A 15,277-nucleotide genomic window follows, 5' to 3' on the forward strand; every position below is an offset into this window, starting at 1 on the left:
GGAGGTGTGTGTTCTGTCCCCGTCCCACACATGCACACACACCAACAGACGTCCAAGAGTTAAAAACCAAACCAGCCGACAAAATCCTTTTCCTTATGATAACGGAACTTGGCAGCAACCTCGTGGCTGCCTGCCAAGAGTTTATTACTTACGAAGGGAAGAGATAACTTCTCTCCGCTTCTAGTACATCAAAGTAAAATGCTCAATAATTACAGAGTAATTCAAGTCCAGAGATAATCCAGCAAAGTCTATAGCAAAAGTCCGGCAATGCAGAATGGCGTGGAAGCTTTCAGCTTTGTTCGTCACAAGGTTTGACTAGCCACCACGCTCCCTTTTATACCCTGTGGGGTGTGGTCCAGTGACTCAGCCTAATCTCGGGCACGCCTTTTCTTCTGTTGTGCGTGCTTATCTCTGCGACGCTGGCGTGGATCCAGCCAAGACTCATTACCCTTATTTATTTATTTATTTATTTATTTATTAGATTTTTATACCGCCCCCTCTCCCGAAGGACTCGGGGCGGTGCACAGCCAAAGTTAAAAACATACAATATAAACAATTAAAATACGTTTAAAACAGAATTAAATCTAAGATGGCTCCCCAATTTAAAATGCCTTACCCATACCCCTATAAAAAGACGAATTTAAAATTTAAAAATTTAAAATTTCCACATTTAAAAAGGGGGAAGATTTAGGCCAGGCCAGCTTGATAAAATAGAAAAGTCTTAAGTGCGCGGCGGAAGGTGCGCAGATCCGGGATCCTACGTATCTTATCACTGTCCATCTGTGGCTGCGTGGACGTGCTTGGCCCCGGCCCTATCTCTTGCCCTTCGGCGGACACCAAAGGCATTGCCGGAGAGGAGGGTCCTGGAGAGGGAGGCCTTGCCAACTCCTCTCCTTCACTCTCGGAGTCCTCTCCTGCCGATGACACAGGCTCAGGTAATGGAGCCACAACAGTGTGGGAGTAAGGGGCAGCATCAAGGCAACCTGAGAGCTCCGAGGGGGAAGAGGGAAGGGAGCTGGCAGAGAGAGAGAGAGAGAGGGCAGAGCCTGGACCGTCCGTCAGCCTTCAGATGGAGACTCAACAGCCCCCAGGTCTGCAGGTGGCTGATGAGGAAGAGGAGGAACAGCGGGGTCCAGTCAGTGCCTGACGCATGGATGTGCAGAAGGTGGACAGACAGAAAGACAGAATAACAGAGTTGGAAGGGAACTTGGAGGTCTTCTAGTCCAACCCCCTGCTTAGGCAGGCAACCCTGAACAATTTCAGACAAAGTGCTGTCCAATCTCTTCTTAAAAACATCCAAGGAGAGGAGAGCAGTGGAAATCTGTGGGCCGGTTCTTGGGATGGAAGAACCACTAACCACTGAAAGCAAGGCCCCACCCTAATTCTGGGGATAAAAGGCAGGGGACGGAGATGAATAGATGTGGCAGACAATGATTCATTTTCTGGTTGGACAGACTTGTTAGCTTGTGGTAAGAGAGAAATCTTTTGCCGGGGCTGTCGGCACTCCTAATTAAAGGAGTTTAATTGAGTTCGCTTCAGAGGGTTTGTCGTGTTTGGGGAGCTTAACAGTAACAGAGTTGGAAGGGAACTTGGAGGTCATTTAGTCCAACCCCCTGCCCCCCAGGAGACCTGTACTAGGGATTCGAACCGCCGACTTTTCTGATCGACAAACTCAGTGTCTTAGCCACTGAGCCACCTAGTCAGATAAGAGCTGGGTCAGAACAGTTTCTTACAAGGTGGAACATCCTGTTGTGGCCCGTCAGCGGCCTGTGCAGCTAGTAGCTGATTCTGACAGCGAGGAGGCTGGTGTGGTGTTGCGCCAGCAGCCTGTGCAGCTGGCACTCGAGTCAGACAGTGAGGAGGCTGGAGAAGATGTGGTGCCAGAGGCAGGGATTCAGCCAGGGCCTTCAGAACCTCCAGAAGCTCCCATAAGTGAAGAGGAAGAAGAGGAGGAGCCTCTTCTCGATGCACGGATGCGCAGAGCTGCCAAAAGGCAGGAGTGGCTCCTCAGGAGGAAGTCTCCTTGAGAATAAGGCTTGGGGCTAATTGGCCACTCCCTTAGCCTATTTAAGAAGGAACGCCGATTGCAACAAGCTGTAGAGAACAACTTTAGTTCACTCTCTTTCGTGTCTGCAAAATTGCTTCTGGGCTTTCTGCCAACTCTAGTAAGACTGATTACCTTATCTTAGAATTCTGGTAGGCTGTTAAGACAGTTCATTAACAGCCTTTGAATGATAAAGACTGAGTTATTTTGAGTAAAATAAGCTTTGTATAGAGTTTGTGTGTGCTGCGTTCTTTGGGGTCCGTAGTTGGGGCAGAACACATCCGCTCCATATCAGCAAGATGCCACACCAGTTGTCTCTTCTCCCGCCAGGGGCTCTTCGTGCAGTTGGTCAAAGCGAATTCCCCGGCGGCTCTGGCGGGGCTGCGTTTTGGCGATCAGATCCTCCAGATCAATGGGAGGAACTGCGCGGGATGGAACATGGACAAGGCAAAGCGGGCGCTGAAGAAGGCCTCGCCGGAGAAGATCGTTATGGTGGTTCGGGACAGGTGAGGATTGGGGAACTGGGGACGGTGGTCAGCCAGGCCTATGTTGTGCCCAGAGTGCCCATGTTCCTCATCTATGAGATTCCAGTCCATGCTGTCTTCTGGAGAACGTTGACAACTTTTCTTCTGAACAGAATAAGACTTGAAGGGACCTTGGAGGTCTTCTGGTCCAACCCTCTGCTCACGCAGGAGACCCTATAGCTGTGATGGCAAACCTGTGGCATGCATACCACATGTGGCACGTGGAGCCATATCTGTGGGCACACGAGCGTTGCCCTAGCTCAGCTCCAGCACGCAGGCATGTGCCAGCCACCTGATTTTCAGGCCTTCCGGGCCCACTGGAAGTCAGGAAATGGGCTGTTTCTGGCCTCCGGAGGGCCTCCAGGGGGATGGGGAAAGCTGTTTTCACCCTCCCCAGGCTCCTAGAAAGTCCCTGGAGCCTGGGGAGGGCAAAAAAACGGACCTACTGGGCCCACCATGCCATCACATGCCAAAACCGAGAGGAGTGCGGGGGGATCGCGTACACATGCGCAGGGGGTGGGTGGGGTGCATTGAATGATGGGTGTGGGCACGTGCATGTGTGACCCCCCTGCGCTCCCCCCACTTTTGGCACGCGGCGGCAAAAAGGTTAGCCATCACTGCCCTATAGCGTTTCAGACAAACGGTTGTCCAATCTCGTCTTGAAAACTTTGAGAGTTGGAGCATTCACAACATCTGGTGGCAAGCAGTTCCACAGGTTGATTGTTCTCACTGACAGGAAATTTCTCCTTAGTTCTAAATTGCTTCTCTCCTTGATGAGTTTCCACCTGTTGCTTCTTGTCCTGCCTTCAGGGGCTTTGGAGAATAGCTTGACTCCCTCCTAAGCCTGTCATTTTGTTAATTGTTGAAAACCAATATTTCGATTGCAACAGTCAAGAGAATGTAGAGAAAAGTAAAGTCCTTCACTTAGGCAAGAAAACCCAAAAGTCCACATATAAACTGGGGGAAACCAGGCTTAATAGCAGGAACTGGGAGAGGGATCTGGGAGTCTTAGTGGACAACCAATTAAATAGGAGCCAGCAGTGTCCGGCGGCAGCCAAAAAAGCCAATGCAATCCTAAACTGCATTAACAGAGGGATACAATCAAGATCAAGGGAGATACTAAGACCACTCTATAAATCCCTAGTAAGGCCACACCTAGAGTCCTGCATCCAGTTTTGGTCACCACACTATAAAAAAGAGTTTGAGACTCTGGAAAGAGTGCAGAGAAGAGCAACCAGGATGATGAGGGGACTGGAGGCTCAAACATACAAAGAACGGTTGCAGGAACTGGGCCTGGCTAGTCTAGTGAAGAGAAGGACCAGGGGAGACAGGAGAGCATCTTCCAAGATTTGTGGGGCTGCCCCAGAGAGGAGGAAGGGGGTCAAGCTATTTTCCAAAGCACCTGAAGGCCAGACAAGGAATAATGTATGGAAACTGATCAAGGAGAGATTCAATCTGGAAATAAGGAGGAATTTCCTGACAGTGAGAACCATCAACCCATGGAACTGAAGTTGCCTTCAGAAGTTGTGGGAGCTTCATCACTGGAGGCTTTTAAGAAGAGACCGGACTGCCATCGGTCAGAAATGGTGTAGGGTCTCCTGCTTGGGCGGCGGAGGGTTGGACTAGATGACCTTCAACAATGATGTCGAACCTTTTCGGCACCGAGTGCCCAAACCAGAACGTGTGGGCATGTGTGCATGCCGTAGTACCGGAAACCCGAAGACCAGCTGTCCAGCATGTGCATGCCTATTTTTTGGGCCGTTTGTCAGGCCGTTTTCCGGCCGTTTTTTGGGCCATTTTCAAGCCATTTTTCGGGCTGTTTTCAGGACATTTTCAAGCCATTTTTGGGGCCAGAAACGGCCTGAAAACGCCCCAAAAAACAGCCAGAAAATGGCCTGGAAAACAGCCTGTTTTTTGGCCGTTTTTCAGGCCGTTTTTCAGGCCGTTTTTCAGGCCGTTTTCAGGCCGTTTTCAGGCCGTTTTCAGGCCGTTTTCAGGCCGTTTTCAGGCTGTTTTCAGGCCGTTTTCAGGCTGTTTTCAGGCTGTTTTCAGGCCGTTTTCAGGCCGTTTTCAGGCTGTTTTCAGGCTGTTTTCAGGCCGTTTTCAGGCTGTTTTCAGGCCGTTTTCAGGCTGTTTTCAGGCCGTTTTCAGGCTGTTTTCAGGCCGTTTTTCAGGCCGTTTTCAGGCCGTTTTCAGGCCGTTTTCAGGCCGTTTTCAGGCCGTTTTCAGGCTGTTTTCAGGCTGTTTTCAGGCCGTTTTCAGGCCGTTTTCAGGCCGTTTTCAGGCCGTTTTTCAGGCCGTTTTCAGGCTGTTTTCAGGCTGTTTTCAGGCCGTTTTCAGGCCGTTTTCAGGCTGTTTTCAGGCCGTTTTCAGGCCGTTTTCAGGCTGTTTTCAGGCTGTTTTCAGGCCGTTTTCAGGCTGTTTTCAGGCTGTTTTCAGGCTGTTTTCAGGCCGTTTTCAGGCTGTTTTCAGGCTGTTTTCAGGCCGTTTTCAGGCTGTTTTCAGGCCGTTTTCAGGCCGTTTTCAGGCTGTTTTCAGGCTGTTTTCAGGCCGTTTTCAGGCTGTTTTCAGGCTGTTTTCAGGCCGTTTTTCAGGCCGTTTTTCAGGCTGTTTTCAGGCTGTTTTCAGGCTGTTTTTCAGGCTGTTTTCAGGCTGTTTTCAGGCTGTTTTCAGGCCGTTTTCAGGCCGTTTTCATGCCGTTTTCAGGCTGTTTTCAGGCTGTTTTCAGGCTGTTTTCAGGCCGTTTTCAGGCCGTTTTCAGGCTGTTTTCAGGCTGTTTTCAGGCCGTTTTCAGGCCGTTTTCAGGCCGTTTTCCGGCACGTGAAGACCAGCTGGCCGGTGCTGGAAACCAGAAGAGCAGCTGGCGATGGCGCGCATGTCCACAGAGAGGGCGTGCCATAGGTTTGCCATCACAGACCCACAAGGTCCCTTCCAACTCTTAATCTGGTTTCTCCTCTAGGCCTTTCCAGCGAACGGTGACCATGCATAAAGACAGCACCGGCCATGTGGGTTTCGTCATTAAGAGGGGCCAGATCACCTCACTGGCCAGAGACAGCTCTGCGGCCCGGAACGGGCTCCTCACCAAGCATTACATCTGTGAAGTGAACGGACAGAACGTGATTGGCCTGAAGGTGAGCATCGCACAGAGAACAATGGATGCTTTTGAGTTGGTGGAGGACGCTTGGATGACCTGAATCTTGTTCCAGGTCTTCAGGACTAGAAACTTGGCTGTTTTTTTTTTAAAGCTGCCTTTTGCACCCTGTTCTATAGTCTAGAATACAGGGTAGTCCTTGATTTACGACCGCAGTTTTTTTTTTTTTTTTTAATTTATATGCCGCCCTTCTCCGGAGACTCAGGGCGGCTTACAATGCACTAAGCAATAGCCTTCATACTTTTGTATATTTTATACAAAGTCAGCTTATTGCCCCCACAAACTGGGTCCTCATTTTACCTACCTTAGAAAGGATGGAAGGCTGAGTCGACCTTGAGCCTTGGTGAGATTCGAACCTGCAGTAATTGCAGGCAGCTGGTGTTAATAACAGTGCTTTAGTCTGCTGCGCTACCAGGGCTCCTATCCTCCTCCTCCTCCTCCTCCTCCTTCTTCTTCCTCCTCCTCCTCCTCCTCCTTCTTCTGCTTCCTCCTCCTCCTCCTCCTCCTCCTCCTCCTCTTCTTCTTCTTCTTCTTCCTCCTCCTCCTCCTCCTCCTCCTCCTCCTCCTCCTCCTCCTCCTCCTCCTCCTCCTCCTCCTCCTCCTCCTCCTCTTCTTCTTCTTCTTCTTCCTCCTCCTCCTCCTCCTCCTCCTCCTCCTCCTCCTCCTCCTCCTCCTCCTCCTCCTCCTCTTCTTCTTCTTCTTCTTCCTCCTCCTCCTCCTCCTCCTCCTCCTCCTCCTCCTCCTCCTCCTCCTCCTCCTCCTCCTCCTCCTCCTCTTCTTCTTCTTCTTCTTCTTCTTCCTCCTCCTCCTCCTCCTCCTCCTCCTCCTCCTCCTCCTCCTCCTCCTCCTCCTCCTCCTCCTCCTCCTCCTCCTCCTCCTCCTCCTCCTCCCCCCCCTCCTCCTCCTCCTCTTCTTCTTCTTCTTCTTCTTCTTCTTTTAAATTTGATTTATATGCCGCCCTTCTCCGGAGACTCAGGGCGGCTTACAGTGCGCTAAGCAATAGCCTTCATTTTTTTGTATATTTATACAAAGTCAGCTTATTGCCCCACAAACTGGGTCCTCATTTCACCTACCTTAGAAAGGATGGAAGGCTGAGTCAACCTTGAACCTGGGGAGATTCGAACTTACAGTAATTGCAGGCAGCTGGTCTTAATAACCAGCTTAATAACAGGGTGCCTTAGACCACTGTACTACCAAGGTCATCATTAGAGGATGACGACCAATAGGCCAAATCTGTTGGGGTCTGTTGGATTTTGGATGCCAAAAATTGACACACTTCAAAGAAGATATGCCCTTGAAGTGATGTCCCAGTGCCTGGAGGCTGTGCGGATCTGGATGGGGAGGAACAGGCTCAGGCTCAACCCTTCCAAGACTGAGGGGCTGTGGTTCCCGGCATCCCGATATAGTCAGTTGACTCCATCACTGACTATTGGGGGCGAGTCTTTGGCCCCCACAGAAAGGGCTCGCAATCTGGGAGTCCTCCTGGATACACAGCTGTCCTTGGAGGAACATCTGACGGCTGTAACCAGGGGGACCTTTTGTCAGGTTCGCCTGATCCGCCAGTTGCGGCCCTTTCTTGATCGGGATTCCCTGTGCACAGTCACTCATGCCCTCGTCACCTCTCGCCTGGACTACTGCAACGCTCTCTACATGGGGCTCCCCTTGAGGGGCACCCGGAGGCTCTAACTGGTCCAGAACGCAGCAGCGCGGGTAGTGACGGGAGCAGCATGGCGCTCCCATGTAACACCGCTCCTGCGCGAGCTGCACTGGCTCCCAGTGGTCTTCCGGGGGCGCTTCAAGGTGTTGGTTATCACCTTTAAAGCGCTCCATGGCATAGGGCCTAGCTATCTTCGAGACCGCCTGCTGCCACCGACGATCTCCCATCGACCCGTGCGCTCCCACAGAGAGGGCCTCCTCGGGGTGCCATCAGCCAGACAGTGCAGGCTGGTGACCCCCAGGGGGAGGGCCTTCTCTGTGGGGGCACCCACCCTCTGGAATCAGCTGCCCCCAGAGATAAGGAGAATCCAAGACCTCAGTGCCTTCCGCCGTGCCCTTAAAACCTTCCTTTTCCAGCAAGCCGGGCTGGCCTAATTTTTTAAGTGTTTTTAAGTGTTTTGTTTATTATTTTTAACTAATGGGGCCAAATTTATATATGTATATTTTAACTGTATTTTAATATTTGTACTTGATGTTTTTACTTGGCTGTTCACCGCCCTGAGTCCTCAGGGAGAAGGGCGGTATACAAATTCAAAATAAAATAAAATAAAATAAAAATCCTATCCTATCCTATCCTATATGTGTGTTTGTGTGTATAGTTTATATAGGTATAGGGATATGTATATGTATCATACATACATACATACATACATATCCTATACCTATATAAATTATACACACACATGCAGAAGTCTTCCACTGGGCGAAAACCTCTCTCAACCAATAAAGGGGAGTATTTGTAGCTCAGGGTTGACATGAGGGGTCCTTGGTGCTCGCTGAGCTTGGTGGGTTTTGTGCAGACGCTTCGTGACCCAACTAGGGAACATCATCAGTGCTAGAAGGGAGTGGGGTTGGTGGAGAGGAGGAGGATGAGGACGAGGAGGACGAGGATGAGGAGGACGAGGACGAGGATGAGGACGAGGAGGACGAGGACGAGGATGAGGACGAGGATGAGGACGAGGAGGACGAGGACGAGGACGAGGATGAGGACGAGGAGGACGAGGACGAGGACTATCCCTGTGGGGTCCTTGGTGCTCTCTGAGCTGGGTGGTTTTCTTTCATGATATTGATGATATTATCTAGCTGGGTCATGAAACGTTTGCAAGAAAACAACCGAGCTCAGAGAGCACCAAGGCCCCCGGAATCCTCCTCCTCCACCTCCTCCTCCTCCTCTACTCCACACTTCATCCTAGCATTGATGATATTCCCTAGCTGGGTCATGAAACATTTGCAAGGAAACCACCCACCTCAGAGAGCCCCGGGGACGCCTCCAACGCTGCTCTGCTCCCTCTTTGCAACGCCTCATAACCTGATTGTAACATCTCCCTTCTCAAGGACAAGGAGATCACCGAAATCCTCGCCAACGCTGGGAAGATCGTCACCCTCACTATCGTCCCGGCTGTGATCTACGAGCACATGATTAAAAAGTACGTCTCCGAGGCCTGAACAAGAGAGTCTTGGGGGAATTCTAGTTTAGTTTGCACCCTGCACCCTCCCAGTCGGTGCCTAGTTCCAGATCAAAACAAGCTTCCGATGTCATAAACTCGAGCTGAAGTTTATTTATTGGGCATCGGCGAAAAACCAAAATTTAATTGGCCAAAGGAAAAAGTTGGGGGATGGATGTGAACAGCAGACCAGGATTTACACAATCTCTAGGTAGTCCTCGCTTTACGACCATAATTGAGCTTTGAATTATAGGTCGTTAAGTGAGTCACCATGAGACTGCATCCGATTTTATGGTGGTTTTTTTGTGGCAATTGTTCAGTGAAGGCAATGGGCGTAAAGCGAACCCGGTAGTTGTTAAAGGAATGCTACGGTTGTTAAGTGAATATATTGTCCACAATGGTGTGTTGTTTTTTTTTGCTGGAAACCAGAATTAAACAATGGTTTCTGGCAAAAAAAAAAAAACATTGCAAATCATGGCCACGTCACATGACAGTGGAGGGACGACAACAGATGTCAGAACTTTGGAATCATGTCGTAAGTAGTTCTGGGGAAGTACGTCGTAACTTTGAAAGTTCACTAAGTGACCGTTCGTAAGTTGAGGATTACCTGTACAGCTGTGTCTCCCAAAAGGCATCACACTGGCTGAACAGCCCTGTGGATAAATACAGCGAGTCCTCGACTTACGACCACAATGGAGCCCCAAATCTCTGTTGTTAAGTGAGACAATGGTTAGGTGAATTTTCCCCCATTTTACACCCTTTTTTGCCACAGTGACCCAGGGACATGGCGACCGTCATAAATACAAGTCAGTTGCCAAGTGTCTGAATTTTGATATGTGACTGTGGGGAGGCTGCAATGGTCGTAAGTGTGAAAAATGGTCATAAGTTTGGGGTTTTTTTGCTTTTGACAAGCAAAGTCAATGAGGGAAACTGGATTACCTCATGATTCATTTAACAATGAGAGTGATTCACTTAACAACTGTGGCACAAAAGGTTGTAAAAGGGCGCGCAACTCACTTAACAACTGTCTTGCTTAACAACTGAAATTTTGGGGTTGAATTGTGGTCGTAAGTCAAGGACTGGCCTGTATTACTGGAAGAGGAAAAAGCAGTTGTGATGCTTTTTTTTACACCAACCCCAGTGAATGCAGGTAGTCCTCGACTTACGACCACAATTGAACCCAAATTTTTTGTTGCTAAGTGAGACATTTTGTTAAGTGAATTTTGCCACATTTTACAACCTTTTGTGCCACAGTTGTTAAGTGAATCATGGCAGTTATGAAGTCCGTAACATGGTCGTTAAGCGAAACTGGCTTCCTCATTGACTTGGCTTGTCGGAAGGTCGCAAAAGAGGATTGCATGACCCCCGGGATTCTGTAACCGTCATAAATACGAGTCAGTTGTCGAGGGACCATCGGGATGCTGCAACGGTCGCAGGTGTGAAACATGGTCATAAGTCACTTTTTTCAGTGCCGCTGTAACTCTGAACGGTCACTAAATGAACTGTCGTAAGTCAAGGAGTACCTGCATTTTTTAAATTGAGTCTGATTTTTGTCTCTTTGCTTCTCTTTTGTAAGGCTTTCCAGCGGACTAGTGAAGTCATCCATGGATCATTCAGTCCCCGATATATAATTTTTTTTCTCCTCCTTCGTTCTACCTCCGACGTGAGTTGCACGAATGTCTGGGACTTCCCTGGAATTTTCTGGAATTATTCTAGCAAGAGGAGGGAAAAAGATGGACAACTATATTGCTTTAATCTTTTGACATGCATTCAAGTTTCTAGGCCTCAGTAATCAATAAAGTAATAGTAATCTGTTAGGGTTCCGACGGATGCTCTAATTAAATCATGAGCCTCGAGCCAAGCTTCAAAAGAAATTCAGTTATTTATTAGGAGCTTCATGTCTGCACGTTCCAGGTGAAGCCAACTCTGACCCCCACGTAATTTACACCCCAATCATGATCCTGTTTCCCCCCCTCCCCCCAGGATGTGTCATCAATCACATTCACCAACAGAGCAATTTCACAGAGATCACTCCCCTCCGGTCGCTGTGGGTAACCCTGGGAGACAGCCTTGAGAGAGATATGTCTGGAATGCGCTTCTGTTTTTGGTTGCCGTGCTGCTTCGTCGGTTTCCCATCCCCCTTGCCTATGGCAACTCGAGAGCGGGCCAGGGATGCTTTGCAAGTTGACATAATCTTACTGTTAACGTCTGGCCCACCAGAAAAAGTTTTTCAATCTTGAATTTGTGGCTATTGCTTCGGCAGTAGGAAGGGAAACAGTCAGTGTTATAGCTCAGCTATGATTTCTGAGAAAATTCCATTTTTTTCAGCGGCTGCTGCTGGAACAGCCCAACATGGTTTAGCCATATTCAATATTTCTTAAACTTGGCCACTTTAAGATGTGTGGACTTCAATTCCCAGAATTCCCCAGCCAGCCTGTTTTAAGAGGGGTGGACTTCAACTCCCAGAATTCCTGGCTGGGGAATTCTGGGAGTTGAAGTCCACAAGTCTTAAAAGGGGCCATGTTTGGATATTTGCTGGCACAGGCTTCCCTGCTCAAGCATGGGGTTGGACTAGAAGACCTCCAAAGTCCCTTCCAACTCTCTTATTCTGCATCCTACAGGTAGTCATCGACTTACGACCGCAATGGAGCCCAACATTTCTGTTGCTAAGCGAGATAGCTGAGTTTTGCCCCATTGTACCCCCTTTCTTGCCACTGTTGTTAAGTGAATCAACTGCAATTGTTAAATGAGTCACACGGTTGTTAAGTGAATCTGGCTTCTCCATTGACTTAACTTATCACGAGGTTGCAAAAGGGGATCGCATTAAAACCGTCATAAATATGAGTTCATTGCCAAGCATCTGAATTTTGATAACGTGACCACGGGGAATTCTACAATGGTCGCGAGTGTGGAAAAACGGCGTTAAGTCACTTTATTCAGTGCCATTTTAACTTCGAATAGTCGCTAAATGAACGGGTCGTATGTCGAGAATTATCTGTATTTTATTTTTGATTTTCTAGAAAGAAATTTCCCCTTTTTGAGTGCCCATAAAAATAAAGTCGTCTAGTGACCCAAACAATATATTTTTTTTTATTACAGCCACCAAACAGACAAAGCTTACAGGACGATGGGAATTAAACTCCAAGGGAGCGCATACAGCAGTTCAGTTCTGTATTTAAAAATATATAGATTTTTCTTCTTCTTCTTTCAAATATAGTCGTACGTGGTAATTCCTGGCAGAACTTTGGATAGCCTAACAAACGTACACACACACACACACATATCCACAAATACATCACACACGAGGCTGGTTTCCTACCAAACACATTTTCCCCACCAAATCCCCATTCCGCCCAGACGGGCTAATTCAACTGGTGCAGCGCCCCCTCCTCCCCCTCTGCCCAGCTGCGGAAGTTTGCAGCCAACCTCTTTGCCCATTTTCGAACCTAGCACTCTCGGTTGCTCCCTCCAGACTCACCCCCCGAGGGATGAGGAAGATTCGGGGGTCTTTGAGGAGGTTGCTTCAAATCCAAACTCGAGACGGAGAGGGTGAGTTGCCGGTTTGCAAAGTTGGCTGCCGAGACGGCTGCTTTAAAGAGCACCTGGCTGTCCTCGGGACCGACGGTTTGCAAAGTGGCAGACGTAAAGCAAGTCCGTGGCCGGAGAGACTGTGCAAGCCTCACCCCAGAGAGTTAGGAGAGATTCTGGGGTGGGTTGCCAGTTTGCAAAGTTGGCTGCTGACACGGCTGCTTTAAAGCGCACCTGGCTGTCCTCGGGACCAATAGTTTGCAAAGTGGCAGACGTAAAGCAAGTCCGTGGCCGGAGAGACTGTGCAGCCTCATCCCGGAGAGTTAGGAGAGATTCTGGGGTGGGTTGCCAGTTTGCAAAGTTGGCTGCCGAGACAGCTGCTTTAAAGAGCACCTGGCTGTCCTCGGGACCGATGGTTTGCAAAGTGGCAGACGTAAAGCAAGTCCGTGGCCGGAGAGACTGTGCAAGTCTCACCCTAAAGGGTTAGGAGAGATTCTGGGGTGGGTTGCCAGTTTGCAAAGTTGGCTGCCGACACAGCTGCTTTAAAGAGCACCTGGCTGTCCTCGGGACCAATAGTTTGCAAAATGGCGGACGTAAAGCAAGTCCGTGGCCGGAGAGACTGTGCAGCCTCACCCCAGAGAGTCAGGAGAGATTCTGGGGTGGGTTGCCAGTTTGCAAAGTTGGCTGCCGACACAGCTGCTTTAAAGAGCACCTGGCTGTCCTCGGGACCAATAGTTTGCAAAGGAGAGATTCTGGGGTCTTTGAGGAGGTTGCTTCTGATCCAAACTCGAGGAGGTGGGGATGGGTCGTCGGTTTGCAAAGTTGGCTGCCGATGCGGCTGCTTTAAAGAGCACCTGGGACCGGCTGTCAAAATGGCGGACGTAACGCAAGTCCGTGGCAGGCGAGGCCATTCTGGAACATCGAGGAGGGCACCCCTCGAGTCTTAACAGCCACGGAAGACAAGCCAACTTTGGAAATAGAGCCCCAAATGTTGCAGAAGGAGGCGTTGCTTATGACTTAGTGTCTCTAACAACCCCCCCCCGTGGTCCCCCCTCCCATGTGCCGGACGATCTTGAAAAAGTTGGGTCATCTGAAACGGGCCCTCTTGCTTTCAAATCATTGCAAATAATTCAGATTTTCTGTGCCCACTGGCAGCCAAGATTTATTACTCTGCTGAAAACAAGGGCATCATCTCCAGGGCATATCAGTGACAAGAGGGGTTCCCCAGATTTTCCTATCTGGGGAACCCCGAGCCTGGGGTTGTGTTTCCTCTGCCAGAGGTCATCAAGCAGTGTCATTTGGCCAAACTCAAGGGCAGAAGATCCTTCTCCATCTTTGCTTATGTCCCACTTCATTTCTCCTGCTCTTCGCCCCCTACCAGAAAATTCTTGGCTTATCCCCCTTCCTACTCTCTCTCTCTCTCTCCATCCCATTTCAGTTCTTCAGGAAAGATCTTGCACCGTGACAAGACTCTGGGGCAGAAAAGTTTCCTATTTCAGGGCCTTCACTTCTTCACAGAATTGGAAGGGACCCTGGAGGCCTTCTAGTCCAACCCCCTGCTCAAGCAGGAAACCTTATACCATTCCAGACATAAGGTTGTCCAACCTCTTCTTAAAAACTTCCAGTGTTAAAGCATTCACAACTTCTGGAGGCAAGCAGTTCCACTGATTAATTGTTCTGTTAGGACATTTCTAGAACTGTATAAAATATATAATATTTTATATTATATAATATATATAATAATATAATATAATATAATATAATATAATATAATATAATATAATAATAAATATAATATAATATATATTATATAATATATATAAATATATAATATTTTATACAGAATGATATAAAAATAGAATTCTGCTATAGAATAGAGAATAATATAAGATGTTGAGACTTTAGAAAGAGTGCAGAGAAGAGCAACAAAGATGATTAAAATACCGGAGGCTAAAACATACAAAGAACAGTTGCAGGAATTGGGTATAATCTAGTGAAAAGAAGGATTTAGGGGTGACATGGTAGCATGTTCCAATATTTGAGGGGCTGCCCCGAAGAAGAGGGAGTCAAGCTATTCTCCAAAGCACCTGAAGGCAGGACAAGAAGCAACAGATGGAAACTAATCAAGGAGAGAAGCAACCTAGAACTAAGGAGAAATTTTCTGACAGTGAGAACAATTAACCAGTGGAACTGCTTGCCACCAGAAGTTGTGGGTGCTCCATTACTGGAGGTTTTTAAGAAGAGATTGGACAACCATTTGTTGGAAATTGTACAGGGTTTCATGCTTGAGCAGGGGGTTGGACTAGAAGACCTCCAAGGTCCCTTCCAAATCTGTTATTCTGTTATATGTTGATTCTCTCCTTGATTAGCTTCCATCCATTGGGGCTTCTCCAAACCAGGATGAAAGTTGGGCTGATGGGAGAATGCAGCTCCTGGATTGTCCTGGAGAGAGAAGGTTAGATATGCTCTCTCCTTAAGCAAGGATTAGCACCAGTATCCTATCTTATGTTAACCTGGTTTGTTTGGGATCAGACGGAAGACCGGTGTTTTTGAACCAAGGTTGAGCGCTCAACATAACGTCATCTCCACCATGTTCAATGTTCTCCAGGGTGAAGATGCTGCAAATGGCATCTCAGTGGAGTCCACGCACCCCAGCTCTGTTCAAAATCATGTGAAGTATTAGTACCGTTTTGTAAAGGCTTAGTAAAGCCCACACCTGGAATCCTGCAACCAATTTTGGTCCCCACATTACAAAAAAAAGATGTTGGGACTTTGGAAAAAGTGCAGAGAAGAGCAAATAAGATGATTAAAGGCCTGGAGGTTAAAACGGTTTCAGGATTTGGGCATGGCTAGTCTAACAAAGAGAAGG

The 15,277-nt window shown here is 48.4% G+C and overlaps 1 protein-coding gene across 2 annotated transcripts in view; it reads left to right on the top strand.

Moving 5' to 3' along the window:
• Nucleotides 1-10,736, top strand: part of SDCBP2 (syndecan binding protein 2) — a 28,483-nt gene extending 17,747 nt beyond the window's left edge. For both annotated transcript variants that reach the window (XM_087888976.1, XM_087888977.1), the window contains exons 6-9: nt 2,375-2,550; nt 5,528-5,699; nt 8,771-8,862; nt 10,457-10,736. In XM_087888976.1, the coding sequence (XP_087745102.1) occupies nt 2,375-2,550; nt 5,528-5,699; nt 8,771-8,862; nt 10,457-10,511 (495 nt within the window). In that variant the 3' untranslated portion in view covers nt 10,512-10,736. The remainder of the gene's footprint in view (nt 1-2,374; nt 2,551-5,527; nt 5,700-8,770; nt 8,863-10,456) is intronic.
• Nucleotides 10,737-15,277: the final 4,541 nt, after the last annotated feature.

This window comes from Pantherophis guttatus, chromosome 3 (genome assembly GCF_059756535.1).
Source record: "Pantherophis guttatus breed Tessera chromosome 3, ASM5975653v1, whole genome shotgun sequence".
NCBI lineage: Eukaryota > Metazoa > Chordata > Lepidosauria > Squamata > Colubridae > Pantherophis > Pantherophis guttatus.